Below are 18,248 nucleotides of genomic sequence, written 5' to 3'. Positions count from 1 at the left end.
GCTCTTTGGGGATGCTCACTCTGGGAACCTAGTGTCCAAGTAATAAGGAAGCTCAAACTAACCCATGTGGAAAGACTATATGGAGAAGCCCTGAGACTTAATAAGAAGAGAGAGAGTGCGAAGTATCTCCCATCTGTCTAGCCCTCTGCTGTTCCGGCTCCAGCCACCATCTGTCTATGACTGCACGAGACCCGGAGACAGAACCACCCAGCCTAGACCTTCCTGAATTCCTGACGCACAGAAACTATGAAAGATAAGAAAATGGTTGTTGTTCTAATCCTCTAAATTACTGGAGTGACTGATTTTTCAGCAATAGTACTCACAACAACTTAGTCAAAATTATCTAGGTAATTTTAGTTTAAGATCTAGTTAAACTCATTAGTTTAAGTTCTAGTTTCACCTCCATATGATACTTGCTTCAAATATATTTGGGAAACTATCATCTTCTTAGATTAACTACATAAATTTGAAGCCAAAGTTGTCATACTTTGTTTTTCCCTTTTCTACAAAACTGAGGAAAACATTATCAGGAACTGGTCCCAGGAAAAAACTAATCTTAAAAGCAAAGTCATCTTCTTAAGAAGAAAGTTATTTAAGTAACATTTACTATAAAAAGACAATAAATCACCGTTAAGGTTTACTTTTCTTTTTTTCCAACATCTTTATTGGAGTATAATTGCTCTACAATGGTGGGTTAGCTTCTGCTGTATAACAAAGTGAATCAGCCATACGTATATACATATCCCCATATCCCCTCCCTCTTGCATCTCCCTCCCACCCTCCCTGTCCCACCCCTCTAGGTGGTCACAAAGCACGGAGCTGATCTCCCTGTGCCATGCAGCTGCTTCCCACTAGCTAGCTATTTTACATTTGGTAGTGTATATATGTCCATGTCACTCTCTCACTTTGTCCCAGCTTACCCTTCCCCCTCCCCGTGTCCTCAAGTCCATTCTCTACGTCTGCATCTTTATTCCTGTCCTGACCCCAGGTCCTTCAGAACATTCTTTTTCTTTTTTTAAAGATTACATATATATGTTAGTGTACGGTATTTGTTTTTTTCCTTCTGACTTACTTCACTCTGTATGACAGACTCAGGGTCCGTCCACCTCACTACAAATAACTCAAGTTCGTTTCTTTTTATGGCTGAGTAATATTCCATTGTATATATGTGCCACATCTTCTTTATCCATTCATCTGTTGATGGACACTTAGGTTGGTCCCATGTCCTGGCTATTGTAAATAGAGCTGCAATGAACACTGTGGTACATGACTCTTCTTGAATTATGGTTTTCTCAGGGTATATGCCCAGTAGTGGGATTGCTGGGTCATATAGTAGTTCTATTTTTAGTTTTTTAAGGAAGCTCCATACTGTTCTCCGTAGTGGCTGTATCAATTTATATTCCCACCAACAGTGTAAGAGGGTTCCCTTTTCTCCACACCCTCTCCACCAGTTGTTGTTTGTAGATTTTTTGACGATGGCCATTCTGAGTGGTGTGAGGTGATACCTCATTGTAGATTTGATTTGCATTTCTCTAATGATTAGTGATGTTGAGCATCCTTTCATGTGTTTGTTGGCAATCTGTGTATCTTCTTGGGAGAAATGTCTATTTAGGTCTTCTGCCCAATTTTGGATTGGATTGTTTGTTTTTTTGATATTGAGCTGCTTGTATATTTTGGAGATTAATCCTTTGTTAGTTGCTTCGTTTGCAAATATTTTCTCCCATTCTGAGGGTTGTCTTTTCGTCTTGTTTATGATTTCCTTTGCTGTGCAAAAGCTTTTAAGTTTCATTAGGTCCCATTTATTTATTTTTGTTTTTATTTCCCTTTCTCTAGGAGGTGGGTCAAAAAGGATCTTGCTGTGATTTTGTCATACAGTGTTCTGCCTATGATTTCCTCTAAGAGTTTTATAGTATTTGGCCTTACATTTAGGTCTTTAATCCATTTTGAGTTTATTTTTGTGTATGGTGTTAGGGAGTGTTCTAATTTCATTCTTTTACATGTAGCTGTCCAGTTTTCCCAGCACCACTTATTGAAGAGGCTGTCTTTTCTCCATTGTACACTCTTGCCTCCTATGTAAAAAATAAGGTGATCATATGTGCGTGGGTTTATCTCTGGGCTTTCTATCCCATTCCACTGATCTATATTTCTGTTTTTGTGCCAGTACCATATCGTCTTGATTACCGTAGCTTTGTAGTATAGTCTGAAGTCAGGGAGCCTCATTCCTCCAGCTCCGTTTTTCTTTCTCAAGATTGTTTTGGCTATTCAGGGTCTTTTGTTGTTTCCATACAAATTGTGAAATTTTCTGTTCTAGTTCTGTGAACAATGTCATTGGTAGTTTGACAGGGATTGCACTGAATCTGTAGATTGCTTTGGTTAGTATAGTCATTTTCACAATGTTGATTCTTCCAATACAAGAACGTGGTATATCTCTTCATCTGTCTGTATCGTCTTTAATCTTTTATCAGTGTCTTATAGTTTTCTGCATACAGGTCTTTTGTCTCCTCTTCTTTTTGTTGCAGTGGTAAATGGGAATGTTTCCTTAATTTCTCTTTCAGATTTTTCATTGTTAGTGTATAGGAATGCAAGAGATTTCTGTGCATTAATTCTGTATCCTGCTACTTTACCAAATTCATTGATTAGCTCTAGTAGTTTTCAGGTAGCATCTTTAGGATTCTCTATGTATAGCATCATGTAATCCGCAAACAGTGACAATTTTACTTCTTCTTTTCCTATTTGGATTCCTTTTATTTCTTTTTCTTCTCTGATTGCTGTGGCTAAAACTTCCAAAACTATGTTGAATAATGGTGGTGAGAGTGGACAACCTTGTTTTTTTCCTGATCTTAGTGGAAATGGTTTCAGTTTTTCACAATTGAGAATGATGTTGGTTGTGGGTTTGTCATATATGGGTTTTATTATGTTGAGGTAAGTTCCCTCTATGCCTGCTTTCTGGAGGGTTTTATAAATGGGTGTTGAATTTTGTTGAAAGCTTTTTCTGCATCTATTGAGATGATCATATGGTTTTTCTCCTTCAGTTTGTTAATATGGTTTATCACATTGATTGATTTCCATATATTGAAGAATCCTTGCATTCCTGGGATAAACCCCACTTGATCATGGTGTATGATCCTTTTAATGTGCTGTTGGATTCTGTTTGCTAGTATTTTGTTGAGGATTTTTGCATCTATGTTCATCGGTGATATCGGCCTGTATTCTTTTTTTTTGTAACATCTTTGTCTGGTTTAGGTATCAGGGTGATGGTGGCCTCACAGAATGAATTTGGGAGTGTTCCTCCCTCTGCTATATTTGGAAGAGTTTGAGAAGGATAGGTGTTATCTCTTCTCTAAATATTTGATGGAATTCCCCTGTGAAGCCATCTGGTCCTGGGCTTTTGTTTGTTGGAAGATTTTTAATCACAGTTTCAATTTCAGTACTTGTGATTGGTCTGTTTATATTTTCTATTTCTTCCGGGTTCAGTCTCAGTGAAGGCTGTGCGTTTCTAAGAATTTGTCCATTTCTTCCAGGTTGTCCACTTTATTGGCATATAGGTGGTTGCAGTAATCTCTCATGATCCTCTGTATTTCTGCAGTGACAGTTGTTACTTCTCCTTTTTCATTTCTAATTCTGTTGCTTAGAGTCTTCTCCCTTTTTTTTCTTGATGAGTATGGCTAAAGGTTTATCAATTTTGTTTATCTTCTCAGAGAACCATCTTTAATTTTATTCATCTTTGCTGTCATTTCCTTCATTTCCTTTTCATTTATTTCTGATCTGATCTTTATGATTTCTTTCCTTCTGCTAACTTTGGGGTTTTTTTGTTCTTCTTTCTCTAATTGCTTTAGGTGTAAGGTTAGGTTGTTTATTTGAGATTTTTCTTGTTTCTTGAGGTAGGATTGTATTGCTATAAACTTCCCTCTTAGAACTGCTTTTGCTGAGTCCCATAGGCTTTGGGTTGTCATGTTTTCATTGTCATTTGTTTCTAGGTATTTTTTGATTTCCTCTTTGATTTCTTCACTGATCTCTTGGTTATTTAGTAGTGTACTGTTTAGCCTCTATGTGTTTCTATTTTTTACAGTTTTTTTCCCTCTGATATCTAGTCTTATAGCGTTGTGGTCAGAAAGGATACTTGATACAATTTCAATTTTCTTAAATTTACCAAGGCTTGATTTGTGACCGAAGATATGGTGCACCCTGGAGAATGTTCCGTGAGCACTTGAGAAAAAGTATTCTGCTGGTTTTGGATGGAATATCCTAGAAATATCAGTTAAGTCCATCTTGTTTAATGTGTCATTTAAAGCTTGTGTTTCCTTATTTATTTTCCATTGGATGATCTGTCCATTGGTGAAAGTGCGGTGTTAAACGTCCCCTACTATTATTGTTACTGTTGATTTCCCCTTTTATGGCTGTTAGCATTTGCCTTATGTATTGAGGTGCTCCTATGTTGGGTGCATAAATGTTTGCAATTGTTGTATCTTCTTCTTGGATTGATCCCTTGATCATTATGTAGTGTCCTTCTTTGTCTCTTGTAACAGTCTTTAAAGTCTATTTTGTCTGATATGAGAATTGCTACTCCAGCTTTCTTTTGATTTCCATTTGCATGGAATATCTTTTTCCATCCCCTCACTTTCAGTCTGCGTGTGTCCCTAGGTCTGAAATGGGTCTCTTGTAGACAGCATATATATGAGTTTTGTTTTTGTATCCATTCAGCCAGTGTATGTCTTTTGGTTTGAGCATTTAATCCATTTACATTTAAGGTAGTTATCAATGTGTATGTTCCTATTACCATTTTCTTAATTGTTTTGGGTTTTTTATTGTAGGTCTTTTCCTTCTCTTGTGTTTCCTGCCTAGAGAAATTCCTTTAGCATTTGTTGTAAAGCTGGTTTGGTGGTGCTGAATTCTCTTAGCGTTTGCTTGTCTGTAAAGGCTTTAATTTCTCTATCAAATCCGAATGATATACTTGCTGGGTAGAGGAATCTTGGTTGTAGGTTTTTTCCTTTCATCTCTTTAAGTATGTCCTGCAGCACCCTTCTGGACTGCAGAGTTTCTGCTGAAAGATCAGCTGTTAACCTTATGGGGATTCCCTTGTATGTTATTTGTTGCTTTTCCCTTGCTGCTTTTAATATTTTTTCGTTGTATTTAATTTTTGATAGTTTGATTAATATGTGTCTTGCTGTGTTCTCCTTGGATGTATCCTGTATGGGACTCTCTGTGCTTCCTGGACTTGACTATTTCCTTTCCCATATTAGGTAAGTTTTCAAGTATAATCTCTTCAAATATTTTCTCAGTCCCTTTCTTTTTCTCTTCTTCTTCTGGGACCCCTATAATTCGAATGTTGGTGTGTTTAATGTTGTCCCAGAGGTCTCTGAGGCTGTCCTCAATTCTTTTCATTCTTTTTTCTTTATTCTGCTCTGTGGTAGTTATTTCTACTATTTTATCTTTCAGGTCACTTATCCGTTCTGCTGCCTCAGTTATTCTGCTATTGATTCCTTCTAGAGAATTTTAAATTTCATTCACTGTGTTGTTCATCATTTGTTTCCTCTTGAGTTCTTCTAGGTCCTTGTTACACATTTCTTGTAATTTTCTCCATTCTATTTCCAAGATTTTGGATCATCTTTACTATCATTACTCTGAATTCTTTTTCAGGTAGACTGCCTATTTCCTCTTCATTAGTTTGGTTGGGTGGGGTTTTACCTTGCTCCTTCATCTGCTGTGTGTTTCTCTTTTTTGTTTAACTTACTGTGTTTGGGGTGTGTTCGCAGGCTGCAGGTTCGTAGTTCCCGTTGTTTTTGGTGTCTGCCCCCAGTGGGTAAGGTTGGTTCAGTGTGTTGTGTAGGCTTCCTGGTGGAGGAGACTGGTGCCTGTGTTCTGGTGGATGAGGCTGGATCTTGTCTTTCTGGTGGGTAGGATCGCGTCTAGTGGTGTTTTTTGGGGTCTGTGAACTTAGCGTGATTTCAGGCAGCCTCTCTGCTAATGGGTGGGGTTGTGTTCCTGTCTTGCTAGTTGTTTGGCATGGGGTGTCCAGCACTAGAGGCTGCTGGCCGTTGAGTGGAGGTGGGTCTTAGCATTGAGACGAAGACCTCTGGGAGGGCTCTTGCCAACTGATATTACGTGGGGCCAGGAGGTGTCTGGTGAACCAACGTCCTGAACTTGGCTCTTCCACCTCAGAGGCTCAGGCCTGACAGCTTGCTAGAGCACCAAGACCCTGTCAGCCACATGGCAGGAGAAGGTGGGCCATGAGTTGGGTGTCAGCCACTGCCTGGTTGTAGCTCTGTCTCAGCTGTCTCCAAAGGTCACCCAGATACATTGGGTTATTCCACCGTTCCTCAGAGCTTGCATATGCCTGTCTGGGATTTGTAGATGTCCTCCTGATACTTTTCATTGAAATACCTTGCATTCATGGTGGTGAGAGATATGCTAATAGTGTTGGTTCTCTTCAGTTCAGAGACTGGGACAGTCTGAGCCTTCATGTGGCCAAGTCAGGAGCAGCTGGCCAATGGTCCCAAAGTGATAACATGTCAGATTCCAAAAAGGCTTTCTGCAGCGCCTGAGCAGTAGTCCCAAGCAGCTGCTCAGCTGCAGCACTCTGACCGGGGAACTCGGTGGGACCCTCAAACGAGGATTTCTGCCGGCCGTAGAGCCTAACCTGCCCACCCAGGCAAGGAGCTGAGGAGAGCATCTTCCAGCCCCGTCTCACCAGAGGAGCGGACACCTGGTTAAGGTTTACTTTTAATAGGTACTGTCCTCTCAACGTAGGCAGCCAGGTACTTGATTGTATGGATATTATTACTCAAGAACAAAGAATTAAGGCAAAGGCTATTAAAATTTTCTCTCACTTACTGCATTTGGGGCAGCAAGAGATAAGGTGTTTCTTAAGAAGCAAGGATAAGACTGGCTGTTTTACTACTGGGCCCTAAGCAGGTAGACTAGAGAATATTCAGCAGAAGATGCACACACAGTCTGAATGTCCTCAATTCTAAGAGACGATCATTGGAAAAGGCCTCTGCTTTTAGCCCTGCATCACGTGGCAGGTCCTAACTCTTTAACACATAAGGGTGATGAATGACAACTATTCCCAGTCTAGTTGATCTCATGTCATATGCCTCTGTAGTTAAGAATGTTGCTAAGGTGGTGCCAAATGAAATCCTTCCATTGTTCCCACCTCTTTCAGAAAATCAAGGCTTTAGATGAAGAATTAATAGTTTCTCACTATAAAGGGCTGTAGACTCCTAGTTTTGCCAAATCTCCTTTTCTATAGAAGTAGAATATGGCAGAGTCACTCACTCATCATATACACTACCATTCTTAGTTTACTGCTAATTTGCAAATCTATACTAATACTTCTCAGTGGAATCTTCCCTTTTTTTCCTTATCAAATTGCTTTGGAAAATAGTATTTCTAAAACAGGACTCTCAAGATTCCCTTTACACCTTTTATAAAAAAAATTATCTAAACCAGGGATCAGGAAACTTTTTCTTAAAGGGTCAGACAGTAAATATTTTAGGCCTGTGGGGCCATAAGGTCTCTGCAGAAACTACTCAGCTCTGCTGCTGTGTTCAACAAGCAGCCACAGGCAATAAATAAACGAGTGAGGCTGCGTTCCAGTAAAACTTTACTTACAAAACTGGTAGCTGGCTGTAGTTTGCTGACCCCTGGAAACAACGTGAATTCTTTTGGAAATAAAAATTATTTTTACTAAAGACTTTTTTTCCTGAAATATTGACACTAAGCTTTACTAAAGAGAAATCTAGTATTAGGAGAACAGGGGGGAAAAAAAACTAGTTTATGGTGAAGAGGTCACTTATACTCATCAGTGCAATGGTATGTCTATAAACTTCCCTCCACATTTGTATTAAAATTAAAAAAAAGAAATCAAATCTTACTTGGACTTTTTTCTCCCTTCTGCTCTTGATTCTTCATTTTTAAAAGCATAGTTTCACTAACCAATGTACAGTCCATGTCCACTGTCTCTCCTCCTGCTAATCTTGACTGACTGCCATCCTGAATAAATATTTAAAAATTCAAAATTTTAACAATCATTCCTTTACGTCCTAATATTTACTTTTTTGGGGGGGTGGGGTAAAATATACATAACACAAATGTTACCATTTTAATCATTTTTAAGTGTACACTTACATTTCAGTAGCATTAAGTAATATTTACCTTTACCCTTTAGGAATATAGATACATTTAGGTTTAAATGCCTATAAACCATTTTTAGCTTTGATATACAAGCATCGTCTCTCAAGCCTAGGAAAAGGACTGCTGCCAAGCATGAGAGAACTATGCGTTACCATGATCCCTGGAGCTTCCTTTCTTCCCTAATCTGCTTCACAGAAATGAACATCAATGTACACTAAGAACAAAAGTTCACAAGTCAAATTTGATTTCTTAATGGATATTTATTACTCTAGCAACTGTTACATACTTTATTAATATGCTACCAAGTGAAAGAGAACTTCTCAAACTATGAAGAACCTAAATACAAACCAAAAAATTTATTTCTGCTATGAATTTTAATGAAAAAATACACAGTATTTTAAAAAATTAGCCAACTGGGAAAAATGAAATTTTTTTCTTGAAGGTAGATTATTTTAAGTTAATCAAGGCATATGACAGATTATTTTGATAAAAAAAAAACTATTTAAAATATGTAATTAGCATTTTACATTATTTTAAAACTATTTTTCAGCAAAGTTCTCTAAAGTCAGAAAGTATTGTTATTATTATTACACTTTCAAAAATACCATAATGTTGGCAAAAATACCATAATGTTGGCATACCATAATGTTGGCATAAGTGTTATTATTTCATAGTTTTCTGAATAAATACATGAAGGCTGTAAGAGGTATGTGATTCCCTCAAGGTCATAGAGTGAGTCAGGACAGCAGGGTGACTAACAATACACTAGAATAACCACATGGGCTTTGGTTCTATTTTCTAACTTACCTTTGTATCTACTACAGTAATATCCATTTTATACTGAGAAAGGTCTGCTCCTGGATCTATACTCCACTGGATGTTTTCAAAGGATACATCTTAGATAAGGAGAGAAAAATGCACAAATAAAAACAAATTTTTAAAATTCTCATCACTTTAAAACATTATGGGACCCACAGAATGAGAAAAGTTTTGCAAATCATATGTCTGATAAAGGACTTGTACCTAGGATATATAAAGAACTGTCACACCTCAATAATAAGACAATTACTTCAATTAAGAATAAGCAAAGGACCTGAAGAGACAGTCCTTCAAAGAAGATATACAACCGGCCAATAAGTACATGAAAAGATGCGCAACATCATTAGCCATCAGGGAAAGGCAAATCAAAACCACAACTGAGATATAACTTCACACCCACAGTATGGCTATAATCAAAAAGACAGTAACAAGTGTTGGTGAGAATGTGGAGAAACTGGAACCCTCAAAATGTGAAGAAATTGGAACCCTCACATGCTGCTGGTGGGAATGTAAAACGTTGTAGCTCCTTTGGAAGAAAGTTAGATAGTTCCTCAAAATGTTAAACACAGAGTTAGCATACACAAATGTTTACAGATATACATGTAAATGCAAAGAAAAGGACAGGCTATCTATGGGTGAGGAACAAGGTTTGGACGATAAATTTCTACTTTTTATATTTTTAAAATCTGTATAGTTTAAATTTTTTAAAGCTTTCTTTTTGTAAAGAAAATAAGAAACAACTACATAGAACAGGTAAATCTATAAAATCACCTATAGAAAGTAGGTGTTAAAGATGTCAATTTATTTTTTCAAAAAGCAGGAAAATCACATGTAAAGTGAAACCAATAAGAATTGTGCTATAAACACAGAAACACACAGGGATAAGATATTTTTTCTGAAAATAATTCAGTCTATCCAAAGAATGTACATAATATATTACAATACTCAATTTAAAGTCATTAAAAAAGAGCAGAAATGCTATTTATAGTGTACATACCTTGGTTGTTTTGTAGAGACTTTGTTTTAGCAATTCTACATGGATTTAACTGAAGAACTGATGCAAGTTCACATGCTCCATGGACTGACCTGGTTTTTACTTTTATAGGCTCACAAGAACCAGTACCCTAAAACAGAAAGAATTATTAGCATCTAGGAGAAATCACAACAACCATTTTAATCAAATCCTTGAACATTTAACACAAACCTTCATGTCATCAAAAAGATTCTCTGTCTCCAAACTTTCACGTGGACGTAGAGGGATTTTAAAGATAGAATTTTCTTCCTTTATTTGTAACAGTGTTTTATTATCTGGAGATTTATTCAAGGACTGGAGGAGGGACTCCTGTAAGCTGCTGGGCTCTTCTGGGGAATCTCTGGTTAACCCACAGCTCCCACTCAAGGCCTTACGGCTTGAGGAAGAGCCCTTTGGAACAGGCTTCAAAACCTCAGAGAGAGTCACTTGCCTAAATCCGATTTTAGAGTTCTCACTTCCTTGGCTTTTCTCTTGACGCTGAATAGCTGAAAATCGATCAGACAGATCCAAAGGTTTATCCATCACATAGTCTCCATTCATGTAAGAATGACTATCCGGTGGAAAAGGAAAAGCATTTTCTTTATCAAAGGAGGCTTGGGGGCAGCTTACTTCATCTTCACTTTCTTCCTCGATTTTCTTCCTTTTGGTTCGGCCTCCCAGTGATTTCAGGAGTACCACATGTTTATCTTTATCAGTAACAGTATCTTTAATGTGATCAATACTATCCTGTTCACTTGTATTTTTATTTATAAGCATCTGCTTATTAGAAGATGACTGGTTAGTGATCTTCTTCACTTCAGCCCCAATATTATGATGTGTGAAGAGGGCACCATCTTCAGATTTTAATCTAGGTTTCTCTGATCTAGAATTAGAAGTGTTGCTGAAAGGCATTGTTTTCAGATGGTTTTTTTTCCCAGTCTCTAAAAGAGAAGGGGACAAACTTGTATTCAAACCTAAACTACTTTTCACATTAGAGGTAGCTCCAAATACAGGAGATGATACCCGAGTAGTCAATTCTTCTTGAGGAGGAGGCTTTGAATTAGAATCTGAAAATCTAAAAAAATAAAGAGTGGTAAAGCTTTTTTCCTATTAAAGAAATAAGGTAAAAATTAAAAGACAAGCATAATGAGAAAACTTTTGCTAATATACAATTATTAATAGTAAGGTCTTATCCACATCTTAGACGCAGACCATTAACCAAAATTTAAGATACAATATAGTTGCTGGCTTCTCTTTATTTGGCTGACAAAAAGCAGAGGGAAATGATACAGCAAACCTATCTCAATACAATGATATTCCTATCTATAAATATTTTTCCTAAGTAACTTAAATAAATTTTACTATATAATAAAATCGTATTTTAGTAAATCCCACTGGGGACCCAAATTCTTTTGCTGTTACGAAATCTTATCATGAGTAACTCCAAGAAACAAAATTCTTATACTACAGAATTGAACATAACTCAAGACCCAGACTGCCTGTAGCAGAGGAGACAGCTGTGGCAGTAGAAAGAGCATTAGGGTTAAGTTTGAAGATGTGGAATGGCTAAGAGCTCTGACTCTCATACTTAATATTTGTGTGGTCTTAAAAAGACTAAATTTTAACCTTTGTGAAGCTGCATTTTTGTTGACTGTAAAAAATGGGGGTAATAAAACCTACTTTAATGAGTTACTATGACGACAAATTAAATGTGATATATGTATCTAATACTGAAAGCTCTTTTAAAAAGCAAAGTGCCACATAAATATAGGTACTGTTAGTTAAGGGATGTTCTGAAATTAGTAAAAACAAGATGTATCCCAATCTTGGAAGCTCATCTGAACTAATAATGGATTTCATAAAATGTCCAGTTTTTGAAAATACAAACCCAGAAGGGATGATTGGATCTTTAAAGGAGATAAGGCTGGGACCTCTTAAGTACTCCTTGATAGAAGTACAGAAAGAATCTAAAAGTAATATCCATCTCTCTACATTAACACAAAAAGCCCTCAATTGGTCATAAACTGGGGAAAATATTTTTTTAAGTAAAAATTAATACAACCAGAATAACAAGCTGAGGGAGAGAAATAGTTTAAATATATGGAACTCACTGTAATGGAATTTCATCGACGGTTTGTAAGTTTTTACCAAAGTGCCCCAAATTACCTTAAACTATCTTCACTATTTCTTCTAGATTCCTCAAAAGGTTTTTTGTGCTCTCCTTCCAGACAGTGGTAGAGCTCATCACCAACAGGGCTCATAGGACCTCGAGATTCCTTCAATAATAAAATATAAAGTACATAAATACAATGGAAGGTTATTAATTCTCTCTTTTCTTTTTGGCCGTGCCACACAGCATGTGAGATCTTAGTTCCCTGACCAGGGATCAAACCCGTGCCCCCTGCAGTGGAAGCGTGGAGTCTTAACCACTGGACTGCCAGGGTAGTCCCAAGATTATTTATTCTTAAAAAGGAATGAAATACTGATACACGTTATGATGTGGATGAGGCTAAGTGAAAGACGCCAGACTCAAAAGCCACATATATGATTCCATTTATATATGAATTATTCAGAATAGGTAAATTCATAAGGACAGAAAGCAGACTGGTGGTTGCCAATTCCAAAAAACAAGATTAGTTAGATTAGAGGAAGGGAAGAGAGATGACTGATCATACTTATGGGAGACAAATTTAAAAGGATGCTTTAGAGAGCCGTGCTTCCCGAACTTTAACATGCATACAAATCAACTGAGGATCTTGTGAAAATATAAGTTCTCTTTCAGTAGGTCTGGGGTTAGGTTTGAGATTTTCTATCTCTAACAAATTTCCAAGGATGCAAATGCTGTTGGCCTGTGGATCACACTTTGAGCAGCAGGTCTTTAGAGATCAGTTCCCTTACTAGATTTGGTGTCTAAACTACTGACTTGCCAGGTTTATGGGCAGGACGGAATTAAAAACCATTAAAATATTTAAAGTTCAAAGGGTAAAAACTACCCACTATCACTTGAAGAGAGATTTAAAACTAGAAAGGACCAAAAAAAAAAAAAAATTCAAATGCAGTGAAAAACCAATTCAATGGTTTGAATATACATTTACATATACTAAATGTATATTCAATATATACATTTACTGACTAAAGCAAAAGAATAGTTTTAAAGCTGTACCAAAATGAAACTTCCCTAAGACTGAAGAATTCAAGGGTTCCATTTTTTAGGGATCAATTAAGAAAAAAAGTAAATGTGTCTGATGGAAGGAAGAACTAAAACAACGAAAAGAAAATCATGGGGTCAATTTCTGACTCAATTCCTAAAGATGTGGTCTAATTGGACTGGCATTTATAAGGACAAAGATGAATTAAAGGATCTACAGTAGACCCAAGAATTCAGACTATCTTCCAAATCAAAGCCTGGTTTAAAGGATGTTGAAAAGATCCAATAAATTCTGAAATCAACCTAAAGGTTTAAGACTTCTCTTAAAGTCTTCTCTTAGTTGGAATAGGGTAGGGAGGAGAGGGGGAGAGGGAAGACGGTTGCTAAATCCTCTAAGTCATATAAATTTTGATTCAACCCACAACCTATATATCCCAAGAATTCTAAAGATTCTAGATTTCTGAGACTGCCTGGGGTGAATAATATAAATGGGCTTTTCTAGTCACATCAATTTTTGTTCTAGGCCTTTATCCAATAATCTTTGGATAAAATAATTTTTCTCTTGCTCAATTCTCGAAAAACTGACCTCAAAAGACACTAATTAACTCATATTATCACCAAAGTAAACAATTACTTACAGACTCATCTTGAACACTAAGTCCAAGTGTTTCAGCAACAACTGTAGCTAAATTATCAGGAGGATAACTGCTTTTTCCATGTGTATCTAAGTTTAAAAAAAAACCAAAACAAATTATACAATTGTAGAAATTAGACGTATGAAAAAATACCTAAAAGGAAAGAAAAAGCTCAAAGGACCACTTTACAAAATGGCACTGAACAATTTTTAAAATTCTACGTAAAGTCCAAAATATCTACTATAAATTGCAATAAGTTGCAGGTATCTAGCACCTACACTTGCCAAACTTTTTCAGCTAGTTTTCTATTTTTCCTAAATGAATTGAATGTTAACAGGTAGATTATTTTTCTTATTTCCACTGGAAAAAAATAAAAAACATAATTAAATGGAGTTCTTGTGACACAAGACACAGCATGAATATCAAACCGTATTTATATAGTAACCTTTCATGAAAACACTTTCATGAGAGTTTCACTTCATGAAAACTCTCACAGTGCAGAGATTTTCAGCATTGCATAATTTTCAAGTTTTAAGCTAACACAACATATTTATACAGAATTCACCTGTGTTCAAATATTTTATAAAGTTTTATGTATACGGAGTTTCAATAAGTCAACAAGTATTTATGTAGCACATACTAGGTTTCAGGCATTGTGCTACGAAGAGAAAAGGTTGTTGTCCTCAAGGAGCTTATGGGCTGCTATAGTTGAAAGGTATAAAGAAAATTGCAATAAAATGTGGTAAACATTAAAGGTACATAAAAGGGTCATTTGAACACAGAGCAAGGACTCCTAAATCTGCCTTGAGAAAACAAGGAAAGCTCACCAAGTGTTGACTAAGCTGACCCTTGAGAGAAAAAGGAATTAAACTGGGCTGGGGGCAGAGAGGATTCTAGGTATGTGGAAGGTGTGATATGTGAAACAAAACTGCATGTTCAGGCAACTACATGTGGTTCAACTGCTGGAAATCAAAGTGCAAAAGCTAAAATGGTAGTTAGGACATGAGCGCAGACAGGTTGATAAGGGATCAGATTATGCTAAAGAATTTAAAATTTATCCTGTAGACAATGAAGAGATAGTCAAGGGTTTTTTAATGGAGGACAGATGCAATATTTGGGCTAAAAAGGTGATTCAGACAGGCTGAAGAGATATTCAAGGGTTTTTTAATGGAGGACAGATGCAATATTTGGGCTAAAAAGGTGATTCAGACAGGCTGACAGAACAAGAAGCGCTCACTAATAGGCAACGGGACTAATTAGATTACTAAAAGAGTCTCATGAGAGACGCTGATGGCCCAAACTAGTATAATGTGGGTGCAGAAGAATGTGCATGACAGATGTGTAGGAGGTGCAATCAATAAGACTTGGAGACTATTTACGTATGAGAGTTGAAGAAGCAGGAATCAAAGATGATTCGAAGTTTTCTGATTTAGGTAACTCAAAGAGGTATGTAAACTGTCATTTACTGAGACTGTAAATAAAAGGATGAGCAGGTTTGACAAGAAAGTCTCACTTTGGACGTGCTGAAGTGGAAGGATATCCAGGTATAGATGTTCAATAGCAGGCAGATACATCAGTTTGGAATTCAAGAGAAAAGTCTTGGAAAGAGATAGATTTGGAATTTATTATCATATAGGTGGTAGCAGAATACTAACTCTAAGTGAAGATTCCTCCAGAAACAGAAAATGAGAGAAGAATAGGCCAAGGATCATATATACTGGGGACAGTGACATTTAAAAGACAGATGGAGAAAGAATAGCCAGTAATGGAAGGTGAAAAATGAACAATAAGTAAGAGAATCAGGAGAGTGGCACCACTTCAAGAAAAAGTGTGTGCACTATCAAATGTCATAGAAAGGTCAAGTAAGATAAAGACTGGTAAGCATTCACTAGATTTAACAACCAGGAGGTCTCTGATGACTACTGCCAAGCAGTTCCAATGTAATGAGTGAGAGAAGAGAGTGTGAGGATGTGTCTGCTTTTCTCCCCCTTCCTCTCCCTCTTTTCCGCCCTCCTTCCTCCCTTCCCCTGCACCCCTTTTTCTTCCTGGAGTGAATGGGAGTTGACAGAAAGGAGAAATTGAGCACAGACTGCTTTTTCAGCTTTGAAGAGAAGCTCTAGCTGAGAGTGGAGACAATTAAGAGGGGGTTATTTTAAAAGACAAAAGATAACACGTATCTTTATGTTGAAAAGAACGAACCTGCAGAGAAACTGGAGATACAGGATAAGAGAACAACTGATGGAGTAAAGTTCCGGCAGCAGCAGAAGAAAATGGGCTCCCGAGTGCTGAGAAGCAAGGTTCTGACACAGTCTAACGTCCCCTGCAGCCTTTGCCTGACAGTCTGTCTATACACATGCACACAAACATACATACACTAATATAAATAATTTGTAGCTTTCAGAGTATAGGCTCTGATTTTACTAATTTTACTAATATAAAATGAGTAAGTGATTAACCATGGCCAGTCCTCCCAGTTTTGCTCTGCATTTCATCTCCTCTCACTTTTTCAAGGATCTAGCAATTGTTCCCTCTTTCTCCAGAATTACTCATTTCTCTCTTTACAAGATCATTCCATCAGCATAAAAACATGCTGAATATGCTATAATAGTCCATCTTTTAAAATCCTCCCTGGACCCATGTTTCTCTTTAGCCACTGTCCGTTCTCCCTTCCCGCTTCACCACAAAAAGGCCCTGAAGGACTTGTTCACAAGTGCTCCTTCCGGTTCTCTTGAACATGATAGTCTAGTTGATCACCTCTACACTTTAACAACTCTCATTGAGAGTTAAACACTCAATGATCCCCAGGGGACCAAATCTAACGGTCAATACTCAGTCTTCATCTTCTGCGACCTATCAGCACTGTTCTCCACAGTGACCACTCCGTCCTTTCTCTCTTGGTTTAAAGGACGCCACTTTATCTTGGTTCTCCTATCTCACTGGCAGCTCCTTCTCTGGCTACTTGGTTGTTCCTCATTTTCACAATCTCTAAATCATCATCCCAACAGCTGCGATACTGCCTCCGAGGAAGTGAAAATGGTTCTTGGGGGGCAAAAAAATATTTTTATGTATGAGACACAGATACACATACACTCAATACAGTATATCTGCAGTATTAAAATCTCATGGGGGAAGTGATGCAGGGGGGCGGTGGGGTGTCTAAAAAGGCCACGTGGGAGTGATAATAAAAAATAGCTGAGACTCACTCCTTTACATAATGGAGTGCCTCAGGGCTAAGTACTGGAACTTCTTCTCTTTCCCATCTTCACTCGCTTGGCTATCTCATCCAGTCTCATGGCTTCAGACACCACCTACATGCTAACAACTTCCATTTGTATCTCTATGCTAGACTTCTCTACATTCACACCCACCTACCCATCCAAAATCTTTACCTGAATGTCTACCCGGCATCTGAAAACAAAATATTCTCAAAACCAAACCCCTACCCTCAGCCACCCTGCAAACCTCCTGCTCCCTGTCTCTCTCCTCTTAGCAAATAGCAACTCTAAAGAACAGAGTTGCCCAAACCAATCTCCCTTTCACTCACTCTGCCCCAGCCACACAGAGCTCCTTAATGTTCCTCAATCAAACCAAAGAACACCCCCACCTCAAGGCCTTTGTGCTTACTGACTTCTCCACCTGGAATGCCCTTGCCCCAGAAATCAACACGACTCACTTGCTTCCCTCAGTCTCTGCTCAAATGTTGCTTTTAAAGTGAGCCTTTCAACAACTTTTTTTTTTTTTTTTTTGCGGTTCGCGGGCCTCTCACTGCCGTGGCCTCTCCTGTCACGGAGCACAGGCTCCGGACGCACAGGCTCAGCGGCCGTGGCTCACGGGCCCAGCCGCTCCGTGGCATGTGGGATCTTCCCAGACCGGGGCACGAACCCGTGTCCCCTGCATCAGCAGGCCGACTCTCAACCACTGCGCCACCAGGGAAACCCCAAGTGAGCCTTTCTAATATCTCTTCTTACCCTGCTTTATTTTTCTTCAGAGCCCCTGATCCATCTAACATATATTTATTTTCTCTCTTCCCCAACTAGATTGTAACCTCTATGAGGTTAAAGATTTTGTTTTGTTTAGTGCCCGGTATACATTAGGCATCCAAATATTTATTGAATGAATGAGTAAACCACAGTAAAGCCTTATTTACTTAAAATTACTAGCAATTGTAATTACTGTGGATAGGGATATTAATATGAATTAATAACAGGATAACATTACTTTCCAATATGAAAAAGACTGCTAAACAAATAATACAAACAAAATTATGGAAAATATTTTAAAATGTTGTCTAATTCAGACGGTCACTCTTGTCCACCAATTTTAAACTTATACAGTAATCTCAGTATCTTGCTTACTAGCCACTGGAGCTTGACTCTGATCACAAGTGTCAGCCACTAGAATTTCACGTTCATTATGTTTATGTGGTGGATGAGTTGAAGACTTTGGTATTTTTCTCAATTCTAAGGGAAAAAAGAAGAGAGATTACATATAAACAAACAAT

At 37.7% G+C, this 18,248-nt stretch overlaps 1 protein-coding gene across 2 annotated transcripts in view; it reads right to left on the bottom strand.

Moving 5' to 3' along the window:
- The window catches only part of RBBP8 (RB binding protein 8, endonuclease), an 81,260-nt gene that overhangs the window by 13,967 nt on the left and 49,045 nt on the right, over positions 1-18,248 (bottom strand). For both annotated transcript variants that reach the window (XM_082667294.1, XM_082667295.1), the window contains exons 8-14: positions 18,103-18,207; positions 13,751-13,836; positions 12,131-12,240; positions 10,157-11,039; positions 9,950-10,076; positions 8,941-9,029; positions 7,875-7,992 (exon numbers count right to left, since the gene is read on the bottom strand). In XM_082667294.1, the coding sequence (XP_082523420.1) occupies positions 7,875-7,992; positions 8,941-9,029; positions 9,950-10,076; positions 10,157-11,039; positions 12,131-12,240; positions 13,751-13,836; positions 18,103-18,207 (1,518 nt within the window). The remainder of the gene's footprint in view (positions 1-7,874; positions 7,993-8,940; positions 9,030-9,949; positions 10,077-10,156; positions 11,040-12,130; positions 12,241-13,750; positions 13,837-18,102; positions 18,208-18,248) is intronic.

The sequence above is a fragment of the Grampus griseus genome (assembly GCF_964374135.1).
Source record: "Grampus griseus genome assembly, chromosome: 12".
Classification (NCBI taxonomy): Eukaryota; Metazoa; Chordata; class Mammalia; order Artiodactyla; family Delphinidae; genus Grampus; species Grampus griseus.
This window is presented reverse-complemented; position numbering and strand designations above follow the sequence as displayed.